Source organism: Agelaius phoeniceus, chromosome 7, assembly GCF_051311805.1.
Source record: "Agelaius phoeniceus isolate bAgePho1 chromosome 7, bAgePho1.hap1, whole genome shotgun sequence".
Lineage (NCBI taxonomy): Eukaryota > Metazoa > Chordata > Aves > Passeriformes > Icteridae > Agelaius > Agelaius phoeniceus.
The window spans coordinates 15,651,325-15,670,736 of NC_135271.1; the positions used below are offsets into that span (position 1 = coordinate 15,651,325).

The 19,412-nt window shown below is 49.7% G+C and overlaps 1 protein-coding gene across 2 annotated transcripts in view; it reads right to left on the reverse strand.

The window, feature by feature from the left end:
* Positions 1-376: 376 nt before the first annotated feature.
* The window catches only part of VWC2L (von Willebrand factor C domain containing 2 like), a 46,169-nt gene continuing 27,133 nt past the window's right edge, over positions 377-19,412 (reverse strand). Inside the window, exon 4 of one of the 2 annotated variants that reach the window (XM_054636532.2) lies at positions 377-2,363. In XM_054636532.2, coding sequence (XP_054492507.1) covers positions 2,215-2,363 — 149 coding nt within the window. In that variant the 3' untranslated portion in view covers positions 377-2,214. The remainder of the gene's footprint in view (positions 2,364-19,412) is intronic. The other variant, XR_013182970.1, reaches the window with a different exon arrangement.

The window sequence follows — 19,412 nt, forward strand, 5'->3', positions numbered from 1 at the left end:
ATTTCCATGTTCCGGAAATGGCATCAAATATAAAATGGCAGTAAAAGTAATAAAAAACCAGATAGAGGTTGAAGTGAGAGCTGGGGATCTGTGTTGGTCCATGGCAGCTCCACAAATGGGAATCCTAGTTTGGCAAAGCAAAACTGGTTTAGTGAGTTACTGCTGAGACACTCCCTGAGCAACCCATCCCAGCCATGGCTACTTCCAGGCTCCCCACCTGCTCTTCCCACCCCAGCTGCACTCACCAATATTGTGAAGAGGCAGGAACTGGAGCAAGGAGTGAGATGGGGAAGTGGGAGCTTGAGGGGCTGATGAGCAGCAGAGTAAAATACACCACGAATATATAATTCTGGGGGTTTTTTGCTGGTTCACACACTTTATATTTAACAAAATAATTTTTTAATAATATAGTCTTTTACACATCAAATATTGTTTCTAGGACCCCTCCCTCCCATTTGTACAGTTTTGTTTTTTTTTCTCACTAGTTTCAGGCACGCTATTGTTTGTAAGTTTTGAGACTGGATAGTCATTGACAGGCAACAGCTTACAAAGAGATGTGGTGGTGATGATGTCTGGAATGGTACCAGCTCGGCCTGCAGGGAGCCAGTGCTCAGCCACAGGACAGCACTGCTGTGCTAAGAGCTCCTCCCACCCCTGCCCTCCAGGAAAACACCAAAATGGGGAAGAAATGAAAGTATAAAGGCATTAGTGTGTATGAACGGAACCTGATGTGCTGATCTGCTTCGGTGAGGAGGCTGTGGGGAGGATTTGCTGCCATCACTGAGAGCAGCTGCTGAACTGGAGCCTGAACTGTGAACAAAAGGAGCAGCACCACCCCCATGGATGGCACTGAGCAAAAAGCAGGGAACCAAGCATGGACAGAGATGGGAAAGGCCCCTGTGCTTGCCTGGCCAGGCAGGCAGGGAGGTGATGTTGGTGGCTTTTCTTTCACAGTATCACCTGGGAGCTGCAGCCTGAGAAAGGAGGAGGTACCAGTGCTGGGGAGCCTGTGGGACCCTTGGCTGCTGGGGACTCTGCTCCTGGCAGGCAGGCACAGAAAGCAGCTGCTTTCGAGGGACAGCCCTCACAGGAGCCCAGCCCAGCCCTGCTGCTCCATGGCTTTGTCCCCAGCTGTGTGGATGCTCCCAGGGAGAGCCAGGGCAGCTCCCTCCCACTACAGGAAAGGGTCTCACCTGCCAGCTGAGCCCATTTAGTGCTGCCACAGCCATGGGACATTCCTGGAAACCTCCAGAGCGGGGTGATCCCATATTTTAATTGTCACCTGCTGTCACTGAAGGCAATGAAACTCTGCCCTTGGCTCCGGTGAGAGCAGCCTGGGGATGGGACAGGGCAGGTGAGCAAGTGCTCAGGCCAGGAACCGGGGACAGACTGGGTCCTCTTCCCCCTACTCCACCACTAATGCCCCAGCCAGGCATCACACACAAACAAGCCAGGTAAGATGTTGCTTTCATGGAGCACCTGGATGGCTCCCCCAGCCTGCCCATGCAGCTGCTGTGGGCTCTGCTCCCATCAAGGTCACATTGACTGTGTAGGTGTCTTCAACTTTATTGTCCCCACTCAGTGGAGAAAGTGTAACACAGATACAGCTTTGTGTCATGGCTGTCCAGTCTATACCTGTGCATCTACCTCAGTCCTGCTGCAGGTTTTACATTCCAGTTGGGATTTTTTTAACCCCCCCATCCCTTGTAATTTCTACCTCCCTCCTGTCCTTAGTGCCACCTGCACTTACAGACACAATCCAAATGCTCCACCTATTGCTCCACTTGTAGCTGTATTGTCCCGATGATCCCAGCTTAGGAAGAGACTTAAAAAAAAATAAATCACAATAGCAAAAAAGCCTTCAATTAAATAACTGTGAAAAACCCCAGGATCCACACTGCAGAAAGTGAGAGCAGTGACTCCATCGGTGCCTCGGGCATCTCCAGGCCAGGAAGGTGTCTGGGCTGTTTTCCTGCTGTCCTGCCCTGCCAGCTCCAGTGACTCCCACAGCAGAGCAGGAACAGAGTGTGTACAGCAGGACAGGAGCTGCAGGGGCACGGGGACACCCTGCCCCACAGGGACCGAGCTCTCTCACGTGCCACCCACACAGGGCTCGCAGCTGGCAGGAGGCCGGACACGTGGGCAGCATTGAGGCCGTTCCTTCATCATCACCATCATCACCATCACTGTGAGCGGGCTGCTGGCCAGGGGCTGCTACAGAGCCTGCTTGCCCTGGCACTCACGCTTGGAGCACTGTGCTGGCTTCCACCAGTCCCCGTTGTGGCAGTGGCAGATGTTGCAGTCGTCCACCTTCACCTCGATGCCTGCAGGAATGATGGTGGTGCCTGCAAAGCAGTTGGGACCTGTGGAAACACATGGGGGAACAGGATAAATACTCTGTGTTTGGATGGATCAGCACTCTGCCCCAAGCCTGGGACAGGCAGGGACCCAGGGGGTTAACAGGATAAATACTCTGTGTTTGGATGGATCAGCACTCTGCCCTAAGCCTGGGACAGGCAGGGACCCACAGGGAACAGGATAAATACTCCGTGTTTGGATGGATCAGCACTCTGCCCCAAGCCTGGGACAGGCAGGGATCCATGGGGTTAACAGGATAAATACTCCGTGTTTGGATGGATCAGCACTCTGCCCCAAGCCTGGGACAGGCAGGGATCCAAGGGGTTAACAGGATAAATACTCTGTGTTTGGATGGGGCAGTGCTCTGCCCCAAGCCTGGGACAGGCAGGGACCCACAGGGAACAGGATAAATACTCCGTGTTTGGATGGATCAGCACTCTGCCCCAAGCCTGGGACAGGCAGGGATCCATGGGGTTAACAGGATAAATACTCCGTGTTTGGATGGATCAGCACTCTGCCCCAAGCCTGGGACAGGCAGGGATCCATGGGGTTAACAGGATAAATACTCTGTGTTTGGATGGATCAGCACTCTGCCCCAAGCCTGGGACAGGCAGGGACCCACAGGGGAACAGGATAAATACTCTGTGTTTGGATGGATCAGTGCTCTGCCCTGTGCCTGGGACAGGCAGGGACCCAAGGGGTTAACAGGATAAATACTCTGTGTTTGGATAGGGCAGTGCTCTGCCCCAAGCCTGGGACAGGCAGGGAGCCAGTGCCAGCCCCTTGCTGTGCTCTGGCCATGCCACCAGCACTGCTTCTCACCCACAGCAATCCCTTCTCATTTTTTGGTTGCACTCAGGCACTAAAGGGGAAAATAAAGGCCTTGAAACTTTCCTCTCTGTTTCTGCACCCAGCCCCTAGAACAAATGGCATTGGCAGTCAGCTTTTTCTACTTGGCTAACCACTAATTTAGTACCTCTTTCTCCTTAAATTTTGGCTGCAGGATGGACAAGACCATGAGGACAAGCATGAGGACACAGCCCAGCCTTCACTGCCCCAGTGTGGAAAGGCTGCAGGGACGAGAGCCAGTCCATCCCCTAGGGCCGTTGGCAGCCATGCTCCAACACCAGGTAACCCCAAGGACCTCCACCAGCTTGGAGCTATTAACCAAAAATTATTTCTTGCATCACCTCTCAAATTAGCTTTCTGATAAAATCTTGGTTATTCTCCTCAAGGGTAATTCCTTTAATCTGCTTATTATTGCTTTGGATTTTTTTTTTTTTTTATTCCTTATTATACAATATCAAAGCTGAGCAGCAAGTCAGCAAGGATCTTATTTCCCAGTCACAGAATGGCTGGGTTGGAAGGAATCTTAATGCCTTTTCCTCCTCCTCATAAAAGCCCCACAAATATCCACTGCCCATCTCTCCCTCTGCAAGATCTCTCCTCTTCCCCTCTTACTCCTCCACTGCTTAGTGCCAGGAATTAATGTCAGAGCCACACAAAAAATTCAAGGCAGTCACACTGGTGGCATGGGAGGAGCATAAAGACATTTGAAAAGTGTTTTGTGGCTCGAGTGCTGCTCTGAAATGTCACCCCTTGACTGGCCACCAGGTTTAATCTATGCCTCCAGTGCATGAGGTGCATTCCAAAGGTGAGAGTGTGTACAGACATGGAATTACAGGCAAGTTGTTCCTTAAGACTTGGGCTTAAGGCTGGGAAAGGGAAATGGGGTCCCTTATGAGGCTGTAGCCAGCCCAGTGCCAGGGTGCCAGAGAGCTGTTTATGAGTGCCCTGGGTCAGGAAGGTGCTCCTCAGGACCCTTTGTTGAGGGTCCATGAGTCTGGCAGGGCTGGGCTTAACCAGACAATTCAGGGTGCCTGAGTGTTACTTGTGTTTCAACAGCCTCCTGCCTTCATTGAAGCCCCTTCAAACATGGCCTGCTCTGCACTCCCACTGAAAAACCCCTCCTTTTTATGGTAATGGAAACAAAACACCTTCCTCTGGAGATTAGGGTGGCAAGGAAAGGGGAAGATCATCTTCCCTCTTGTTGCCCTGCCTGCTAAGCAACTCATTTGAGAGGCCAGTGCTGCCTCCACACTCACACATGTCCCCAGACAGCTTTGTCTGGATTTCCAGCGCTGCCAGCCCGTTCTGGGGGCTGGGAGCAGATGGGAGGCTGGCACTGAGGGAGCCAGCAGGGTTTGCTCACTCACAGGTGAGTCAGCCTTGCCTCCCAGACAGGCTTTGGGGGCCCAACACCTCCCTCATGGGACTTTGGCACCTCAGTGGTACAAGGATCATGGTCAGCCAAGGGTGATGGCAGTGGGACTGGCTGATGGGGTGCAGCCATCTGGGAAAAGGTTATTTTTCCTTCATCCTGCTTAGCTGTCCATTCTTTGGCTGCTCTTCCTCCTCCCAGCAGCCCCAGGTCTCCTCTCCCTCCTGAACTTCTGCAGCAGCTCATACAGAAATAAAATAATTAATAAATACCATTCATTAATGCCCAAGGACAGGGAGGAGCAGAAAGCAGACACTGAAGAAAAGAGGAGATGGATGAGGGGGACCTGCACCTCTGAGGTCCCCACTGGAGAGGGATCCCTTACTCTGGGACAGCAGCACAGCAACATCCCTCTCCCAGCCAGGGATATGGAACAGCTCTGCAAATCTGTAATTAAACACTCATGATCTGCCCCTCTGTAATTAAACACTAATGATCTGCCCCTCTGATCTCTGTTGAGCCTGGAAGGACCTGGCAAACATCTCTGTGTCTAACAGAAGATCCTTGGGATACTGCCCCCATCCCAAAGGGGCTGGGTAGGGCAAAGGGGGAAAAGGACAGCTCTGGTGGGTAAATCCCAGGGACTGCCAAAGCAGCCCCCACTGCAGCAGCACTGAGCATCCCTGGAGCTGCAGCCAGAGGCTGAACTGAGGGAAAAATCACAGCAATTGGGTTTGTTTTCTTTCTTCTTGGCTTTTAGCAAAATGGAGGAAAACATGACCCAGGGCTCTGCTGACATCTGTCCTCCTGTGGGATGTTCTGCCTCGCTCCAGACAGACTTTAGTACTTTAATTTGGGCCAGCAATGCCACTGCTCTGAGCCTTTTCTTTCCCAGCACTCTCAAAATAGCCCCTTCTGCATTGCCTGAGTGAAATGGTTTCTTTTGCTCACCACAGTGAAGTGAGCTGGACAGAGCTTTATTGCATTTTCCCTCTCCCACTGCTATCCCACATCCCTACAGCAACATGGATTTCTAACAGAAGGCAAAATTTCCACACTGCATGTGTGATAATTCAACTTAAATTCCCACTGCCTGAAATCCAGTTTTCCAGCACAATTGCTACCAGCCAGCCTCTCCCCCTCTGCTTTTCTTTTCTCCCCCATTTAAACTTCTCCCACCTTCCCATGGAAAACTGGATCCTGTTTGTCCAAACTGGGATGCAGCGAGCATTGCACCCGTGGTGAAGGTGTGAGGATGAGGCACTCAGAGAGGGAGCCTGCACTGCTGGAATTCAGGTGCAAATGTGCCATGGCACAGAAAATGCTGCTTGGCAGGAGCATACGTCACCAGGGAATTTTCCAGAAACTCTGGGATTTACAGAGCTGGCAGCTACTGGTGGAGATAACCTCCAGCACCTGGGGATCTGCATGGCTGTGCCGTGTGCCCTGGAGGGGCTGCAGCCCTTAAAGCCACAGCCAGAGCCCACAGCAAGAAATCAAGTCCTGTTTGTTTTCTTTTTTTCCCTGTGCAGTAGAGCTCAACAGACTGTTTAAAATTCTCTAATATTTTTCCCTCCCAACATTTCAAAGGCTCATAGCCCCAACCCAGCCCTGCTGAGCACTGGCCTGAGCTTTTCCCACTGTGACTGCTTGAAGGAACTGGATGAGACCAAGATCTGCCAAATCAATGCCAAAACAAACCCCCAAGGAATGACACAGAACAGCAGCATGGGTTTTTTTAATTATCATTCAAAGGAGGACACTGCTCAGAAATATTTGATGACATGTCAAGCACATCAGGTTACTTAGGATAATAGCAGCAGGAACAAGAAGCTGCTTTGGGCAAGGGCTCTTGTCCTGCTCTCGGTAAAAGCATCTTAAACCACGACTGTGATGATAACAGGACACTAATCACCCTTTTCCTTGCTCAGGGAGACTGATGGGAGAAGTTTGCTGCTCCCACAGACAGTGTAATAGTGAGATTTGCTTTGCTTAACATAGTTAATACTCATAAAAGCCAGCAGCACTCCAGGCTGTTTGCTAGAACAGCTGTGAAGATTTTTATGGAGATGTATTAGGGACATTCAGATGCTGGTTTGATGGGAGAGATGTAAAAGAAAATCATATTTGGTTTGTGGTTTGGGGAGAATGATGGAAAATTCTGCAACCATCTGCTGAAGATCAGGTACTTGGGTGATGCTCCACTCCCTGTTCCAGAGGGGATTCAGGGTTCAGGCTCTCTCCAACACCATGAGCTGATGCCTTGGAGCCACTCAGTGCAGATCAGCAGGGTCCCCCCAGCTCCCTGGGACTCCTCAGATGGGTTTTACTGAACTCAGCAGCTCTGCCCGTGGCTCTCAGCAGCTCTGAATTTAGCTTTGTGTGTGCAGAGAAGCAATAAAAGGAAATCAAATGTTAATCAAACAGCAAGCACGGATCACTTCAGGCCAACTGTGATATTCAGATGTGCCCTGAATAGCATCTTGCCCCAGACAAAGCTCACAATCTCCACCAGAACTTCTCATTGTGCAACCTCTGATTCCAGCAAGAGCAGAAGCTTCCCCTCAGTAAAACATGTCTCCTGCCACTTTGAGAGCCTCCCCATCCCTTTAGGAAATATTAAAGCTGACTCCAGGAGAATGTAGCTGATTCAGTCAATGGATTCCATCAAGGAGAGAGAGAGGTGCTGATGGCTGTGCTTATCTGCCCAGTTAAGACAGCTGCTAAACAGCAGCTCAATTCAGCAGCCATCCCTCAGGCTCCCAAGTGGTGTGCCCCACAAGTGAAGCTGCAAGGAGTAAGTGCAAAACTGTGGTGTTTCCTGACAGTGTTTAGGAATGGATACATCCTGGAACATCCCCCTGGACGCTCACTCAGCTGAATGAGGCTCAAGGATTTTGCTTTTTGAGCTCAACCATGAACACAACTGGGCATGGGGCTTTGCTGCTGGCAGTGTGTTCTGCCTGGGGGAGGTGTTTCTATTGAGTATGGCCAAGTGTCTTCCCAGTGGGAAGGCAGATGTTCCTCTGCATGTCTCCACAAAACAGGCCTCTCCCAGCCTTCACCATGACCATCCCACACCACAAGCCATGCAGTCTCCAGCAGTGGTGTCTGGTGCTGAAACAACCCCTTGCAAAACAGGGACCAAGTGAGGATGACACTTGGAATCCACACAAGGATGCTCATGGATCTCTAACAGAAAGAGGAAAAACACAGCAGAATCCCCAGGCTCTGTCACAGAGGCAAGAAATTGCCTGTGCCTGCATCTTGGGGCCTCTTCCATGTCTGGGCTGAACTCTGTGCTCAGAAGGGAAGGAACATCATCTTGTTTTTAATGATGGCTGCCATTTCTGGAGGTGAACACTGCTCTTCTCTGCTGATCCTGCAGGATCTTTTCGAGTGTTCATTTAGCTCTGGCAATGCTATTTATGTGATCAGATTGCAAGAAAAGAGCTCAATTTGTGGCTTTAATTAAGGAGTTGGGGAGGGAAGAAGTCCTGTTTTCACTCTGTTATGGAGAGTGCCAGTCCCCCTCTCCCTGGGGAAAGGAGGAGGCAGCAGGAGAAGCAGGAGTGAGACATAAAGAAATCAGCTGGTGATGCTGAGCTCTGCCCTGCTGAAAATTAAATTTGGTGACACTGTGCAGGGGCAGCTGAGAACCCCACCCAAAGAAAACAACCCTTGACTTTCTTGTGTTAGAAGGAGGCCAGAGCTGGAGATCTGGCTCAGAGCATGGCTGAAGCCTGAGGGTACGTTGGGAATGGGGCTGCCATGATCCCAGGATGTGGGGCAGTGAGTTCTCACCCCAGGAACCCCTGGCTCTGACCACGTCTGCCACTCCTCAGTGGTGGCAGGAGGGACAGCACTGTGCTGTGGCTCTGCCTGCTCCCTGCTCCTGCAGGTGATGGCCATGTCCTCCAGGCTGCAGAGGACACAGCTCCTCCCAGCACAAACACCAGGAGAAAAGAACCCTCTGGACTCCAAGTCCATCATCACCCAACCACCCAACCTCCACAGAGACTCCTGCAGGGCTGCAGATGGGACTGCTTCAGGTCAGTGTCCCCAACCCCATCAGGGCTGGAAGCTGCTTCTCAGCCTGCTCACACTCTCAGGCAGCAGTGAGCTCTCCTGTGATGCACAGACTGCATCAATGCATCAGCTGCCCCCTCAATGAAATCTGTATGCTGCTCCATTTGCAGGAGGCACTAAGAACTGAATCTACCAACCCATGCCAGCCTGAGTGCCACAAATTAAACCTCCCTCCCTCCAGTGGGCCACTGGTGGCTCCAGCAGCCTTCCAACCCCCTGCCATTTGAAAGCTCAGGAATTGCTCTGTTCCCCTTTTTTGGCTTGCTGTTGATATTTTAAAATACCAAAAGAAAGTCCTGGCCTCTGTCAGTTTAACCCCATTCCCCCTTGTCCTGTCACTCTGTGGCTCCCATCTCTGGTAACAAGTGTCTCTTCCTTGAGGTGACCCCAGGATGGAAAGTTCACTCTTCCTCTGCCACCCTGTCCAGCCACCCAGGGAGAGCTGGCTCTGGCTAACAGCTCCTGGAGTCATCTGGTGGTGCTTCCTAGATGTCCAGGAGCTTTCAGTCGTGTGCACCACTGCCCCAAAGAATTCCTCTCCTCTGAAGCTGATCTGCAGCTCTTTTCCATCCTTCCTGCATTTTTCACTGCTCAGAAGTCAATGTTAACAGCCCTTTGCAAGTACTGCCTATTTACAGGAGAGATTTTTCCAGCCACAATTCACATTACTGGGTGCCTGAAGATGCCTAAAAGTTATGTAATCTCTGCATTAAAAAATATATATATATCTGCAGTATGCTTGTCCAAATTAAATCCAAGTTGCTCACTCCAAGCCAGCCCTCCATCATTAGAAGGAATGCATTAAGAAGGCGAGGGGGAGGTGAAAAGCTCAGTTCAGGTCAATGAGAGCTGTTCCACTGACTTTTGCCAGCTATGCAGCCACACAATAAAGAAAATATAACACAGCAGCAGCTCCCAGCCAGCCCAGGGGGACAGGGACCTCCTGGAGGCCCCACATCCCCTCCTGGCTCTCTGCACACCGAGAGGGTCACATCATCCAGCTTTGCTCAGACAATCCCAAGTCTCTGCTGCCTTGGAGTCTAATGAATGCAGGGCCCCACTCGAGTTCCCTAAATTGTGAGCTGGCACCAGTGACAGAGACTGATTTAGGCCTTTGCACTGCAGTTAGAGAAATACTGATGGCTCCTTATCTGTCTTAATCAGCAGCAGCAAACAAATGAGGGACAGGGAGACATCTAGAAGGGAACACACGGCATTACTCCTCCTTATTGATAGCACAGTTACTTAATTTGATGTGGAGACATAACTTCAGGCATCACTAAGTAGTGGAGCAGGGCTGTTTTGGTGCAGGGAAGATCTATGGGTGCAATTTAAAATCCGTCCGTTTGGCAGCGGTGACGTCCATGGGCGCCCACACTGATCCCAGCTCTGCGGACAGCTGGACACCATCCCTCACCAAGACAAATGGGGACACTGTCCCTTCCACAGATAAAATGCAGCAGCTGAAAAGGGTGGAGCCCTACCCCACTCTTCACCTTCTGTGCTTGTGGGATGAGCTGGACAACAGGGAAGCAAGCCAAGACTGAGCACAGAATCCCAGAATGGTTTGGGTAGGAAAGGACCTTAAAGCTCATCCACCTCCACCCTCTGCTATGGGCAGGGGTAACTTCTGCTAGACCAGGCTGCTCCAAGCCCCATCCAGCCTGTCCTTAGACACTTCCAGGGATGGAGCAGCCACAGCTTCCAGTGTCTGATGCCTTCTGGTCATGCCCGTGCTGGGGCAGCAGAGCTCTGGGTCAGACCTTTGGCACAGCTCACTCTGGGAAGGCGGCGTGGAGATGGTGGAGCAAAGCTCATCTCTGGGCACACCAAAGAAAATCATGCAAGCAGTACATTGCCCACTGCTTTAGATGATGGTATCTGCCTCCCTCCCCATATGGACATTTCCCCCAGTCCTGTGCACACAGCCCCTCTGTTTCTGACCCCAAGGGCACCAAAATCAGAGCTGGGAGGATATCCAAGTGCACTTTGAGCTCCCTGCAAAACCTGCAGCCCCAGTCTGCCCATTTGACTGGGTTTCTAACCCAGCTGTGGGTTAGGGACTGCTGGCCAGCAGGGTTAGGCATTACTGCAGTGGGAATAAACAGGTATCAAACTCATAACCCTTTATTCACTCTGCTGACTCATTCACCTGAATGGGGCAGCCTTGAAGTGACCTGGCTGGAGGAGCCAGCACGTGGATCAGCTCCCAGACAGCACAAGAGCAACTCCCAGTGCTTCAGACTCTTCTGTAAATCCAGGGCTTTTCCCCCTCCTTTTAGTGTAAAATGCAGGTTGGTATTTTCAAAGTCACCTATGGGATTTACATACCAAATTCCTCTTCATTTTAAAAGGATCTGGGTCTGCAAATACCTTGATCAGCACTGAAAAATGGTAAAAAAACTGCAAAGGCAAAAGGCCCAGCATTGCATAGGCACGAACTGTGCATCCAAAGCAGATTTTCTGAACCAGGTTTTACTGTGCCCCTCTGGGTTGGAAGAGGGAAACTGTAACACCTCAAAGCCAGCAGTAACCACCTATTAAAGGAGAAATCTGTGTTTCAACATTTACTTGAGCAAACAAACAGGATTAGCTCTTAAAAATCTTTTTGTAGACAGCATTAAGTTTTGGGAAAATAGCATAGATTTCTTTTTTTAAATACAGGTAGGTTGTAATTGTGGGCAATGAAAGCTATTCTGTGGTAATTGTAACCTTTCAGGTAAGTAGCAGGCTTTCAAAAATTTGTCTAAATGGGTACTTCCCAAAATGAATTCAAACAGCACTGAAGGTACATTCATTCTTTTAATGCTTCGAACATTAAAAGGTGAGGTGGGGTTTTTTTGAGCTGGTATCAAATAGATTAATTTAAAAGAAATTAATTAATAGAACTACCATTAAACTACTGCATCAGCTAACACTGTTACCTGTAAAATCAACAACCAAAGGGAGGAAAAGTTGGACCTTCCAGAGACTAAAGTTTTAAATGGAGGAAAAAAGTATATAAATGCATGCATAATGTGCTGTAGTGTTTGTGCTGCCTTCACCTCAGTGGCTCAGGTGCCAGGAGCATCCATGGAACAAGCCATGCCATGGAACAGGCTCAGGCCCAGGGACTGTGCCCTTGCAGCCAGTATTGCCCAAGACAGGAACTGGGATGCAGAGAAGCAAACTCATCCAAGGATGCATGCTCACCCTGCAGTGCTCTGGGACACCAGGACACTGTCAGGGAGCAGCAGCTCCCACAGGCAGCTGCAGCTTTTGGTCCCTGCAGGCGTGGGAGGACACCCTGATGTAGGGAAATAAGGGCCCAGATAGCTCCTGGATGCCAAAGCACCAGGCCTGTGGAACCCTGCCCAGGTATCTCCACTCAAAGACAAAGGTTAACAACAAAAGAATAACAAGCAGGACTTTTTCCCTGGGTCTTGTGAGATTTTAGCCAACTTATTTGCCTCTTGGTTGCGCTTTGTGTGAAAATATAATGATTTTTATGGGCCACTTTAACATTTTTATGTCTTTTTTTCTTCAGAAAAAAAAATCCCACATTTGGTGTAAGAATTAAAACAGTATTTCATGCTTAACTGCAATCACAGATGATGTATGGAAGAGAGCTGGCTTCATGTCAACTCAATATAAAGCCAGAATTGAATCTAACTTGGTCACTACAGCTGTGTGATGTTTTATGGGGTGAAGGGAGTTTTTCAGATCAGTCATAAATGAAATGGAAACTTTGACTGGGCTCATTTTGTATCAAATAGGAGCAAAAAAATGTAGGGAAGAACCAGGATTGCTACACATTTGTCTGAGTTGTTCCTTTAGAGGTGGAGCGTGCTGCAAAGCCAGCCCAGCACCAGGCCATGCTGCAGTGGCCATCGGTGCCTGTTGGCACAAAGGCCCTGCCAGGACAGCGGGGCTCTCCTGAGCTGTGGGGACCACATGTGGGGAACACATGGGATCAGCCTCCAGCTCCTGTCTGGAAAACAGCAGCACTGCAGCCCAGATCCCTGTGGGATGGGGTCAACTGATGGAAAAATGCCCTCAGGCCTTTCTGCCATCATGGCATGAGTGTGATGCTTTGAGGGCACCAGCACGGTCCCTCTTGTGTTTCTCACCTGGTGACAGATTTTTCTGATGGTGGTTTTAAATGTGGGGTTGTGTTACAGCCATTTCTTCCTGCTCTTGGCTTGTGTTTGAGTTGTTGGGTTTTCTGCTGCTGACTTTGAGCAGAACCCATCTCCTGCTGCCTTCACCACCATTCCCATCTCCCTGACCTCCACAGTCTCCACCACTATTCCCAGCTTTCTGGCCTCTGTGATGATGGACACAGAAATGATGGTCATGGGCAGGTAAGACCCATGTGAAAGGGGAATTTAATGGTAAAAATTAAAAGTCAGTCAGCAAAGGTTCCCCTCCCAGTCAAAGGATCAATCTTCTGGGGGGTGTTCAACAGTATCAGCCTTTGGATCTGCCTGTTTTCATCCCTATAAATTTAGGATGGGCTGCAGTGGCAAAGCTCCCATTTCTATGCAAATCCATACAAATGATTGATTACTTGTAGAAACAGAATAACCACAATGGCAGAAACAGCACTTCTTAGTTTATGTGGGGAAGTTAATTACTTGCCTGTGGCACAGGAAAGGAAAATCAGGAGAACATCTTCCCTGACCCCAACCATTAAGCCTGGTGGTAGAGAGACAGGACATGGCACTGCTGTGCCAAAAGCTGCATCTCCTGAGGAAACAGGAGGGAATGGAAGGGGCAGGGCAGGATAGGTGGGTGGTCTTGAGGACACACATGGGGAGACCAAAGCACTGCAAGGATGGGCATGCCTTGGTCTGATGGACAGAAGAGACAAGCAGAGGTTGGTGCTTCTGGAATAAACAGGCCCCTAAACACTTCTGCTGGCACCTGCCCTGGTTTCTCCAGCAGCTGCAGAAGCTGCTGTAATCCATGTTTTGTCCCAGGTTTTGCCCTTCCCGTGCTGTTCCACTCCCTGAATTTAATGGTGTCCATGGCATTTCCAGGATGCTTTCAGATGGTTTAGAAAGAGTCCAGCTGGTGACAGAAATAAAATGAGCAGTGCTGGTTTTGCATGGGAACAGCTGCATTTAATGAAATCACCCAGTGAAAAAAGGAAGGTCCTTTCCTTTGCTCATAACCCTGGGTGTCACCACAGATGGCATAACCACAGTGCACGAGGGCCTTTGCACTCTGCAGGGTGATGTTGTGCTGATGTGCTGGGACAGGACAGCTGTTCTGTGAGGTAACAGCTGGCAATGATGAAAGGCTGTGAAAAAATGATGGTGCCTGCACGTGGTTCTGCATCCCTCCTGCCCAAACCTCCCAAATGCTTTGTTACCCTCCTCTGCAGTCTGCTTTTATTAATTCCCAGATGGAATTCTTGCTCACCCTCTGGTCTCAGTGGCACCACAGCATCTGAAATGCTCACAACCTGCTATTCTCCCACCTTCCCCTGGGACAGGGGGCAAACTGAGGCACAGAGGCAGTGGGGGCTCATGAGGGGATGCAGGTTATTCAAACTAAACCCAGCAGGAAAATGGATTTGACTTGCAGCAACAGGAAGCTTTGAGGCTGCCTTCTCAAGTGTGATGGGAATTGGTTCACCTTATTGGCAGAGGGAAGGAACTGTGGGACAGGCTGGCAAAGTGAGGGACAATGACATCCAGAAATTCCCCATTTCTGAGTGTTCCCACACTCTTCAGCTAGTATTCCTTGCCTTGTTTTTCCTGCATTTATTTTGTGCCTTAGAATTTTTTTTTTAAAGCCAGAAGAGGGATTTAGACATTAGAACAGCTACTGACCTGATATGAGTTAATGATTTTATAAAACCCCTGAAAAATGCTTTACTTTAAAAGATTGATGTTTCCTATTGTATTTTTTCAATGCCAATTAATTACTTAATTCATTAGCAATGTAACACAGGAATAGTCTTTGAAAATCTGCTGCTTTGTGTAGATGCCTTTAATTATGGATAATTAAATACTGTGGAAGGACCTGATTATACCTCTGAGCATTTTCTAATCTGGAAAATGAAACACACTCCTGTACTCCTGAACACATAAAACAAAAGCTGAGCTCAACAGCCACAGGAAGTAAAAAAAGATGGGAAAACAAACACCCCAAAAGCCAGAACTACTCCAAACCCTGCAACTAAGAGGGGGGGAATTCCTAGGGAGGCTTGAAGGCTTTGTGATGCCCTGACACAGGCTTGGACCCTCACCCTGCCTTGTTGGGGTACAAGGGGGAGCCCAAGCGTGCTCAAGGAGGAGCTGCTGCAAACATGGGCCCAGTGAACACAACTGGAATCATACAAACTGGTCCCTGTTAGCACTTGCTACAGCTGGGAACAGATTTCCAAATGGTCCCTTGTAACATATGGCAGCAGTAGCCAAAACTGCCACAAAGAGCAAAGCACTCTCCAAACATAACCACAGGTGACCTTGGAAGAGGAGAACCTGCAGAAGTTACTCTGTTGGTTTCTTTCTGTCTCAGAGTTTTAGCCCCAGAAGAAAGCCAGGGAAATGCTTGTTTTCAAGACAGCATTGCCCCAGGGCCTCCAAGACAGATCCCCTCCCTGACTCTTCTTTGCATCCTTCCTCCCTGGGCCATGAAGTGATTGCCAAACCCAGAGAACAAACTCTCCTGTCTTTATTTGTTTCTCAGCTGGCAAATTTTTGGAGAAAACTTAGGACAGGTCTTGTGAAACATTATAGGGGCAGGATGACATGAGGGGCACAAATACATGTCTGGCACAGACTGAGCTGGAGACACTAAAAGAAGGAAAATGTCACCCCTAACATGGGGGCTGCCTGTCTGCCTGCCCTAAGTCAAAGCAGCAATGTGGCACACTGCTACTGCAGGGGATGGAACTGGATGATCTTTAAGGCCCTTTCCTACCCAAACTCTTCTGTGATGATTTCTGGGTGCTGATGTGTGTGGGATGTTGCCCTGCCCCAGAGATCCCCTCCTGGGTGCACTGCCAAAATCCTTGACAGAGCAGCTGATTTCAGCTGAGAGATGCAGAACCTCAGCCACCATGGGGTGAAATGCACAAGGAGACGCTGCAGCACATGGGACACATTGCTGGGCTGCAGTGCCCATGGCATTTTTCAGGATTCCTACTGGATGCTGCCAGGTGCCTGCCAGCAGTGCCAGCCCCACTGCTGCTCCCACCTCAGCTGCTGGTGAAGTTTGTGACATGCTGAGCTTATGTGGGGGATTTTATGTAATTATTTTTGCCCAACAGATCAGTGGAAAACAGAAAGTCAATGATGTTTTGCTGACCCTCACAGCTGTGCCCTATTAATGCACACAGTGATGAGAACCATTGGGTTGGCCCCACCTTGGAGCCAACATTGAACAAGCCCATGCAATCCCTGGCTTCCCCCAGATTCCCTGTGCCAGCAGCTCCTGTGCCAGGGCACGTTGTGTCTAGAAAGCCCAGACATCAGTCAGGAGAACAAAAGGCACACATTTTCTTGATGCATCTTGAGCCTCACCTTCATGTCTGGCAATCCAGCAAGGAGAAGCTTTCACACAACCTCACTCTTCAACTGAGCCTTAGCAACAAGATTAATGTGCACATTTTGCCTGTGGCATGCACAAGGTAAAACTTTTCATGTTGACCAGGCTCATGTTTGCTTTGGAAGGCTGGTGCATCCATAGGTGCATCCAGCCTGTTGGGCACAGCTTGTCCTGGCAGACTGATGGTACCTGTCAGCATCCCACAAGAACCTGTCAAGCACTGCTCTTAATTAGCTGATCCTCTCCCTTTCCCTCTCCCTCTCCCTCTCCTCTCCTCTGTGGCTACTTTAACCCTTGGTTAGAAGAGGAGCTTGGGCACATGAAGCCAAGAGGGAGAGGACAGGTAGCACTCCCCTGAGAGGGAGAAAACAAGCACAGGAGAAGGGGCAGTGCAAGCTACAAAAATGCTGTGCACACAACAGAGGAGTGAGGAAAGTCCTAGGTGTTCTTTGCTGGGGGCTTGTAATGCCTTCTGTGGAGGCCACTCCTGTCTCAGCAGCTCCCCTCTAGCCTTTGGATCCATAGATATGAGTTAGGCTAAATCTGTAAAGAAAAGTAGGCACCTGTATTTCAGGGGTTAACCCAACTAGGAAAGCCAAATAACCATTTGGGCAGGGGTGTCTCTCAAGTGTGGGTGAAGCTGTCCAAGGAGGGGCTTATGCAGGCCCAGGAACTGGCCCTGGTTATTCTTTTGCATGTGAAACCTTCACTGTCCAGCTGTTAGGATGAATGAGAGAGGGGGCAGATCTCCAGCTGCACACAAAACCTGGATGTTTCCCTTGGAGAAAGGCAGCCAGGCTGGTTTACACCAGCCTCAGGGACTGGATCACAGCATATTTACTCTCTTGGCTTGATGTAGCCAAGACAAAAAGTGGTTTCTGTACAAAACCAGCAAATGTATCTAATCATTACTGTCGTGGGCAGGTTTTCATTCTTTAACACAGTTTCCCATTTAATTTCCAATTTAATAATTACAGTTTGATGCTGCCTGTAATAATACATTTCTTTTTTGTTTGGCACAGCTTGAAAAGTAACCAGAAATTCCCTCTTGCTGCTTTCCTTGTAGCACAGGCAGTTGTTGTGGGGGAACAGTCACTGCCTGGGTGTTGTGGCCCTTTCTGTATGTGGTGAGAGCTTCCAGGGATCCAGGGGCAGCCACAGCTTCTCTGGGCACTCTGTGCCAGGCCTCACCACCCTCACAGGGAAGAATTTCTCCCAAAGGCCTAAACTCTGTCAGTGGGAAGCCATTCCCCCTTGTCCTGTCGCTCCAGCCTTTTGTAAATAGTCCCTTTCCATTTTCCTTGTCAGCTTCCATCAGTCCTGGACCTGGTTACTTACCCAGGTGAGAGGGAGAGCCAAGCAGGAAGGACATTTCCCATCAGACAGAGCTATTTCTCCTATTCCTCTCCCACTCACCTGGGGAGGGAAAGTCAAAGGTGCCAACACTTTCAGCTTTCAGTAAAAACCAGAGCAGGCTGTCTGAAATAATAGGACAAAAAGCCCCTTTGTTTCTGTCTTTTCCATTGAAATATTCCAAAGTATAAAACAAAGATCTACATCTAAAACTATATCACCCCTTTTATCCTCCCAGATTTGAGGGAGTTTGTTCTGAAAGCATTAAATGGGGCATCTCATCACTTCCAGTTTTTTTCCCAAACCTTTCTAAGGTACAAACAGTGAGTTTGCTGTAATTGGCCCTTTTCCCAGGGAGGTTTCAGTGAGTCAGCATTTTCTGACCAACATATTCCCATCTTCTTCAAATACTTTCAGGCAGTTGCAGTGAAAAAAGTCAGAACTTTGACAGCCTGGGGAGAACTTTGTGTGCTCTTCTTCACACAGATCCACTGCTCCCAACAGATCCTTGGCCAGGACACCAGCACTCCTCTTTTTGGAGCATCAGCTCCTGCTCCATTTATTCTAACAAACTGCTTCCCTGCCAGCACTACCTGGGCACAAAACATTTGTAACTGGGACAGATTGTGCTTAGTTGATGTAAAATGAGTTACACCAGTTTGCATCAGTGGTGGTACTGGTCTGTAATGACTCCTTTTTCTTTGAACTCCTCAGTGAATTCCTTGAGAGGATTATGATTCCAGAAGTGGGCACAAGTGGAACATGGACATCCTGGAGTCCATCTCCCATTACAAAATGCTGATAGGGTCCCATGGCTGACTCCTCTATGGTTGAGCTGCATCAACACAGGCAGAGCTGCAAAGAACTGACCCAGGCCAACCCCGCCAGCCCCAGCAAAGAAAGCAACATCCTCTCCTTGTTCCCACCGGGATTTTATTTGCTCATCACCAAGCCTAAGCTCCTCAGTCTTGGGCAGCAATTCAGATCAACACTGCAGAAAACACGACCAAGGAGAGCAAGAAAGGAAGCCCTGCACCAGCCGAGCTGTTTTGCAGCCTGTGCTGCAGGGCTGGAGCCAAGGGAAGCCTCGTGCTGCAGGAGCAGTGGTGCTGGGCCTGGTGCCCTGCACTGACACTGAAGGCACCTGTGCAAAGGCAGAGCACGAAGCAAGGCAGCTGGGAGTGAGGGCTGGGGGAAGGAAATGGATGCTGATGTTTGTGGGCAGCAGAGCACCTCGCCCACCAGGGAGTTATGGGAGAGCTGGCACTGTCCCAGCCCCGCCCTGTCCTACAGGAACCTCCCACAGGCAGCACAGCTCCACCCACCCCTGTCACACAGCAGCAGCACCGCTGCCACCCACACACGGGGTCCTTGCACCCTCACCTGGCTGTGCTGCAAATTGAGGGTCCCTCTGGCAACCAGCTCCACCAAAACTGCACTTATTTTTGTTCTGCCCAGGTGAGGCTCTTCACCAGCAAATCAGGGAGAGAGATGAAGAGAAACACGCCTTCAACCCAATTTTTAGTCTCTCCCGCCAAAGTGATGGGTGAGTTGGCAAGTGACAGGCTGGGGTAGTGTATGGCCACACAGTAACAGCCAGGTTGAAATTACTGCCCTGCTGTCCTTCACCCAGCTGTGCCCTGTGGGATGGACAGAAGGCTGCCCTGGAATGCAGCACCCTGCCAAAGGAGAGGGGATGGAGATGGAGGAAAAGTGGAGAGAAGGAAAGGAAGCAGGAGGAGAAAACTTGTAAGCACCTTTCTTAATTCTAAGTGTTCTCAGACTTGCCTAGCTCTAATCTTTAATTCATATTTTCATTACAGTCTCTTTGCTCTGTAAAGTCTGCATT